We start from the raw sequence: 7,752 nt of genomic DNA, 5'->3' as shown, positions 1-7,752 counted from the left end.
CTGCAGTGGCTGTGGAGAGCTTCATAGTGCTGTGTTTTTAGCCTGTTGTGCCAACAGGGAGGGCCCAAGACTTTCCTGTTTTAATGTCTGAAATTAACCAAGGATTTAAAAGATCTAGGAAGTATGAAAATGACTAAATTGTCTAAAAAGTTACAGAAGAAACATTGAATTAACCCTTTTAGGAAAGATGAAATTAAATATGAAACCAAAATAAAATATTATGACAAAGACATGAAAAGAAGACTGGAGAGAAAAATCAATTAACATGACAAAAAGAACAAAACATCACCAGATTAATAAAATCGGACTCACCCATAAGGTATAATAGTGCGGACAGCCTTCTTAGGGAATGAGTCTGAGCACTCTACTATCAACAATCAGACAAATTTCTTACTCAAATAAATAGAGCAAGATTTATTAATAGTAAAGAATGCCTAGTTGTGTTACTAGTATACCAGGTCCACCAGGTTTAATCAAGTAGTCCACTTGCCATTTCTAAATTTTTCTGTTTCTTCCATATTTTCTCACAAAGAAACTTTAGCTAGTATGGAAATTAGAAGAAGGAAGCTGGAAAGAATAGGGAAAGTCATCTTTTCAACTCACTGGTGACCCCGTCCTGTTCCTCACCCTCCAAACACAGATGTTGGGCTCCAGGATGACTTCACCGAGGACCTCTGAGACATGTGCTTACCTGAACACTCCTTCTTCCCCACCCTTCCTTCTCTCCCAAGGTCAGGAATATCAAGCCTGGTAGTTCATGTGCCCTCCTCTCCCATTCCCCGGGCACTCTCACTCCCTGTTCCTGCCAATGCAAACCCCCTCTATCCTGCCCACTGATCGATCATAAGAGTTGCCCACCCCAGCAAGGAGGGTAGTATAGCTCTTTTTTCTATCATGACTACAAGAAGTGACTTTAAAACTTGACCAGTTTCATCACTGTAGAATAAAAGAGGAAATCCATTTAAGACGGTAGCAAACACTGGCCAAAGAAACAAAATGTCTCACTTTCACAACTAAGATTTTATCAAGATCTAAAAGACAAGGAAGAGGTAATGACCTAAAAAAAAAAAAAAACAACAGTGTGTCTGTGTTTATCAGTTCACAAAATATCATTGTGCACTTCTAATTGCCCTGTTATTATTCACTGGCATCATTTTCCACTGTCTTCCAGATTCTGATATTTTGAAGTTTTCGGGTGATTTTATGGACTTTCTTAGCCTGGGAGGGAAAGATGAAAGCCATCTCAAATTCACTTACGTGAGAGACTAAAAAAAAAAAGCAAGCAACTTTTCTTTACGAAGACAATGACAGACTATGCGATGGTACAGGTGGCTTTTTCATGCAAAAAATTTTCAAGAAAGCCCTCTGAAAGTGCTTGTGACACAACGGGTACAAGAAAGGATTGACAAAGGAATTGAGCCACTGAAGCCAAAATGTGATATCATATCCGATGGATTGAGGACACTGATGATCCGGACGGCTAACTGAACAAATAATTGTGACTAGAGAATAGGGAGCCCAGCAAAGGGTAAAAACACCCAAGAGAATGGCTAGAGACCTGGCTAATTTCCTGGCTTTAAGCAGCTCGAGATGTTCCCGCTGATGAAGAGCTACAGAATCCGAGTGGCGGAGGGTATTCATTTTGGAAGCAACCGCACTCCTGTTCATCTGGCTGCTCAAAGAAGACAAGAAGCTGTTCTGTCTGCCTTGTCTCTCAGAATGGCGGGACTTTTCTGCATCCCTCGGTTCCGGGATTGCCACTTTTGACAAATTCAATGAGTTTCCACAGTTACTGGAAGAGACAGAAGTGAGTCTGGGAGATCTCTGTTCCCTGCTGAGACTACCACGCTTCCATAGGCTGCGATAAATGTACATGTTGAAATAAGCCACTGAGAAAACTGGGACCAGGAATTCCAAGAACGACATGATCACCAGGATATACCACACTGAAAGGAATCCAGGCTTGCAATCCTTCTTTCCATTCTTCCAAGAATCTGAAACGAGGATTACTGGTCCATACACTAAGAAGGCCAGCATCCAGACTCCCACCATCATAGCCACAATCCTCAAGATCCCAGTGTTCCGGGTTCTATAAGACACCTAAAAGAGACGAGACAAATTATTTTTAGCATAATGAACATCTGTTGATTACAGAAAGCATAGCCAGGAGTTTCAGGGGTGTACAAGAGGTAGGGGTGTTACCTAGACCTGGGTAATATCATGTGGATCCAGAGGGTTCAATGTCAGTGAAGCCTGGACCAAGACTATAACCCTTACGGTTAAACACCTGACACTATAGAAAATACCAAGGTCAATATATCTAAAATAAAGAAGCAATATTTCCTGGTCCACTGATCTGAACTGTTAAACAACTGAAACTGGATATACCTTTACACACAATTCTCAGTCTGCAGGTTTGACCAAGACAAGTTATTGTTGTTGTATTTAATGAAATAAAAGTCCATGTCAAAATGCATCACACATGGTGAACTATGTGGAACTTTTGATTGGGGAAGAGAGACATACATAAGAGAAAGAAATCATATTGCAAAACGCATTCCTCACTGTCCTCAGAGTCAAAAACGTCTAAGAGCCGCTGGCCTTTCTAATTTCAATATTCAAGGAGAAGCTATTCTGTAATTTATACTGAGATGTCAAGGTGGGGTCAGAAAGACAAAGAACCCTTACATCACTCTTAGGGTAAACCACAAAAAGAAAGAAGTTTATATTTGCTGTGCAGAACATTACGGTGCTACTGAATGTCACGCACCACTTCTCTCTAAAAGTGTTTCCACCTGAGAAAAAGTGGTGCTAAAGCTGTGGTAGCCAGCCATTTTGTGGCATGGTAGAGCTACCACCATCAGTTTTAAGAGTGAAAAATATTCTAGGTCTACATGGTTTCAAGGATAGGCATCTATAAGGAAAAACAAAAATCTGTGAGGGAGAATTTCTCTCCAATTACAGGACATCTGATCTTTGATAGATCCTGAAATACTTAGTATCTTCTTAAAAACTGAAAGACATCTAAAGCCTATCACCTTATATGAGAGATAAAAATAAAACAAGGATTCTTTTTTAAAGATTTTTTTTTTTATGGGCCCTCCCTGGTGGCACAACGGCTTAGGATGGGGCACTGCAAGTTGGCCGCAGCCTCAGTGCGAGTTCAATCCCCGGCCCCAGAGGTAACCCACATGGTGCGGCAGACCTCTCCTGACCCGCCTGCTGTAGTGTACTTCTTCGATCTGCCTTTTCTGCTCCCCACTCTGCCCTGCACCTCTGGCCTGTACCTCAGTTCTGTATGCACAAATAAATAAATCTTTATTTTAAAAAAATATTTATTCCGATTTATTCAGTTATGCATACAAGAGCCAGGGTGTAGGCCAAAAGCATGGGGCGAGGGGGCAGTGAGCAGACTCACCAGAGACAGAGTGGGGAATACAACAGACAGATCATTGTCTCAATGACAGTGTCTAAGTACACTGCTGAAGGGAACAGCAGGCAGGACAGGAGAGGTCTGCCACACCATGTGGGTCAGCTCCTTGGCCAAGGATTGAACTCATGCTGGAGTGGTTGGCAATAGCTTCATAGCGCTCAGACTAACCCCCGCACCACCAAACAGGCCCTGAACCAAGGAATTTTAAAGAGAGCTGTCAATGGACAATCTCTCTGATTTTCTCTCAAATCAGTAAGATTCCTTTCAGCTCCACTGTTCCTTGTTTCTCTAAAAAAGTGGTCTAGCCATGATATGAGACTATGACTCTTTTTCTTCTGTGTACTATTTTCTCTAGGTTTTGAAGTCTCATGTACAGTATTTTCTTATTTTTATCTAAAGGGTTCAACATTACCTAACACTTTTTTTAAATGAATTTTATATGTTGATTGAGAAGACATCATCAATTGGCAGGAAGCAAAAAAAATAAAGAAAATAAGTTTTTTTCTTAAACCATAGGGAAGTGTTTTTCCCCAAATTAAGGGTATTTCTGAAGTTAATCTAAAATACATATGGTGCTGACCACAAACCTCTACAAATAATACACTTTTTGCCTTCTGCTTGTCATGCCACTAATGACTGTGCCTCTTGCACTATATCTAATGATTGTGAAGATGGTAACAATACCCAGATGGTCATTAATTATTTTGTCCAGTCTTGTAATGATATGATACAATATGCTGGAAGTGATCTCTTTTCTTCTATATATAAGGTCAAATGGGATAATGCACATCCCAAGGAACTGAGAAGACAATGCCTGCCTCTTCATCTCTGGGTAGTACTTTTTGACAAAAAGACAGCTCAATATGTCATGCATCAAGGGGGCTCCCTGGTGGCACAGGGGTCAAAGACACAGCATTATCAAGTGATCACCAGCCACTGTGACATGAATTCGACCCCCCAGACAGGGAACTAAGACACATGGCACAGCAGGTCCCTTCTGTCTCACCTGTTGTTCCCCTCAGCAGTGTGTTTTCATAGATTCACCTGTTCTGTTCTCCTCCCTACTGTCTCTGGTGAATTCTCTCACCCCCTACACCTCTGGCTTATGCATAAATAAATAAATCCTTTTTAAAAAAAACGTCTTGCATCTGTGGCCAGGCCAACTGGAATGGCCCAACCAGGCTCTCATCCACTACGGAATCCGCCCCTATGAGGAGGTTGCCCTTGCCCTGTTCCCTCCACTGCCCCAGCGAGGTATCCACATACTCTAACAGTCAGGTTGCTTTTGTGAGACAGAGCTTCCCTGGAGGTTGCTTACATTAATAACTAGATGGGGGTTCAGAGCCATTCTAAGTGCTGGCTGTGAGTTGACTTGTGTCATCCCAAAAGATGTGTTCAAGTTCTAACATACTCAATCCGATCAAATCAAGGGACCCCCTAACCCAATAAAACAGCTAAGGAGACATAGACACAGGGGGCAACACCAGGTGATGATGGAGGGGACTCTGGGGTGGTGCCTCTACAAGTCAGGGAACCCTCAGGATCACGCCTAATGCAGCTAAGAGAAGGACGTGCAACAAGTAATCCAAGAGGAGCACAGCCCCTCGTAATTCCCTACTTTTAGCCTCCAGAACTAGGAGAGAGTAAGATTGCTTCTTTCCTCCCAGTGTATGGTACTTGGTTACAGCAGTCCTAGGAGACCAGTCAGCCCTCCCACGACAATATTCTTCACAGTCTTGATTTTATGTTCAAGCTCATTTCTTCCTCTACAAGAAATACTCTCACCTCACTTCTTCAATTCTGCTGCATACATTTTCACTCCCATACCCTCCAGCTATGATATTCTACTCCCCCCACCCCCCACCTTCCAGAAAACTGTCTAAACTCTGTAATCAGGCCTATTGTCAGATTACCACTCCCAGGCCCGCCCACTGCTCTGCACATCACACTGCCTCCTCTCTTTCAGTTTCCCCACTACCGCCTTGGCGAGCTAGTGCACTGTATCTCTGAGGGCTTCCTTCTGGCCTTCATGAGTCTAACTCACACGAACAGAGGTGCCAGTGTTGTGAGTGCTCCCCAATGGACAGTGGCCCATAAACCTGCACATGGCCTCTCCCTACTTGGTTCCTGCTGTATTCAGGATACTGGGGGCTAGCTTTCCCAGCCCTCACCAAGTTTACAGCTTGCATTATCAGGGGCATTCCAGAAGCCAAGACCAGGAAACAGCCCACATGTTTCCTTTCTGGATCCTCCCCATCTTTCCCTAACCTCATGGGCAATCTTTCAGTGAACCTAAGGTAGAGTCAAGAACTTAGATGTTCGTAGAAGAGGGTCCAGTCAAGGTTCAGTGAAAATTAAAAAGAAAAATTAACCCAGAAAGAAAGGAAAACTTTAATTACAGATGGGGAAAACTGAATTACAACACTATTTTTCAAATATTTTGACTGTCACCTAAATACATTTTACTTTACAACAGACTATACTATAGACTGAAATTAGTCATAATATTTGCCTTTATTGTGTGCAAAATGTTCTGGTATTTTATTCTCCAATCTTTATTAAATTCTACTCTGCTCTTCTCTATATTTTTTCATATAAAAAAAGTAACTGATTACAGCCCCCTGAACTGATGTACTGATTCAATAATGGGGCAAGTTCTACAGTTTGAATCCCATAAGATTATAGGGATTTGAACTGCTAATCCAAATTTACAGTTCCTCCAGTATAAACTTCAGTGAACTTTGGTGTCAGTGAAGTACTCAAAACCAAGAGGTACAAGAGCTGGCCGTCCTCTCATATCTGCTGTCCCCTTCTTCCTGGTTTTGCGGTGGGTCAGCTAGAAAGTACATTTCCCAGCTTGCCCTACATCAAGGGGGGGCCATGTGACTAACTTTCACCAGTAAACTGTGAGTGGAAATGACTGTATGATCTGCACAATGTGTTGAAAAGAAAAATCCCTTGCCCTGGACTTCTGCCTTTTGCCCTTCTTGTCTAGTACATAGAGGCTTTAATGATCTGGCTCTGACCTCAAAGGACAGGGTAATGACCTAGGGAAAAGTTCAGAAAACTACTGTTGGTGGAACAAATGTGATCCACCACCAGTTTGTATAAATAGTATTTTTAGAAGAAAATGAAACCCTTCCCACAACATGTTATCTAAGTTTATTGGGCAGTCACAACAGAAACGTTAAGTCCTACAGAGTTAAAATATCTACTATCTGACTTTGTAAGTTTTCTGGTCCTTCCCCAGAAGAGAGTGCCACCCGTTAGCCTGAGTCTTTGGGTGAGTTTCTGAAATAGAGCCTTCTGTCTTTTCTGGACTGTTCTGTGAGGGGAAAATAAACTTCTTTCTTGTTTGAGTTTCAGCATGTTGAAATCTCTTTGTTAACAGTCATCTGCTCTGGCCTTATCTACTTACCCTGTCTACCTCCAAAAGACACCATCCTCCCAGTCAGAGTTGGTACCGACTTCATCAACTCCAGAACTGCGCTGACTCCTTACTGAACATAGTTGTTTATGGACCTGTCTTCTCATTAAATTACTATGTTTCTCAAAAATAGACTCTACTGATGCATTTATTTCTGCTTCTTGGTATCAAGCAAAATCCTGTCACACAGTAGTACCTCAAAGGTTTGGGTCCCTGGGATTTTGGAATGACAGTAATGGAAGCTGCCCATGAAGTCTGAAAGATTTCAGATCACAGCCCGAGAGTTGGCCCCCTCCCACCATATACTCAGTTAAATCAACTTTGCTTTCTCCTTTGTTATATCTCTGATAAACTTAGCTTATGAGTTGTCACTAACTTGTTAATGAGGCTGTTTCAAAGCTTGGGGAAGTTCTAATTTTCTTGAGCTAAGCCCTAAAATAATGTGGCACTTGATCTTTCACTGGTCTCACTATCGAAGCCAGCTCCCCAGAAGGCTGACAATTCAAAATTGATCTGTTGTCAGTCAAAAGGCTTCAAAATCTTTCTACTTACTCCACCCTGAGCAAAAAAAAAAAAAAAAAAATTATTTCAATTTGTCCTAGGGGTGGAACTGATAAACCTACTGAGGTTCTCAAATATATTCAATCTACTGGGGACTCAGGATATCACTTCAGACATTTGCATTAGAGTTTCTTTATTACCTTCCCACTTCTAGTGGCACAGAGAGGAGTCAATTAGGCAAGTCACATGCATAAATATTCACTAAGGGTTAACAAATACTTTGTGGTAGGTTACAAAAGGGTCACTGGATTCTCTTAAGGTTTGCCATTTAAACTTGAAACACTGGGGTAGGGGCAACCAGGTATATATATATATATATATATATATATAT

The 7,752-nt window shown here is 41.8% G+C and overlaps 1 protein-coding gene across 1 annotated transcript in view; it reads right to left on the bottom strand.

Moving 5' to 3' along the window:
- Nucleotides 1-1,293: 1,293 nt before the first annotated feature.
- Nucleotides 1,294-7,752, bottom strand: part of HRH4 (histamine receptor H4) — a 9,697-nt gene continuing 3,238 nt past the window's right edge. Inside the window, exon 3 of the mRNA XM_004683988.1 lies at nt 1,294-2,100. Coding sequence (XP_004684045.1) covers nt 1,294-2,100 — 807 coding nt within the window. The remainder of the gene's footprint in view (nt 2,101-7,752) is intronic.

The sequence above is a fragment of the Condylura cristata genome, unplaced genomic scaffold (genome assembly GCF_000260355.1).
Source record: "Condylura cristata isolate star-nosed mole 26May11 unplaced genomic scaffold, ConCri1.0 scaffold00016, whole genome shotgun sequence".
In the NCBI taxonomy this organism is placed as follows: domain Eukaryota; kingdom Metazoa; phylum Chordata; class Mammalia; order Eulipotyphla; family Talpidae; genus Condylura; species Condylura cristata.
This window is presented reverse-complemented; position numbering and strand designations above follow the sequence as displayed.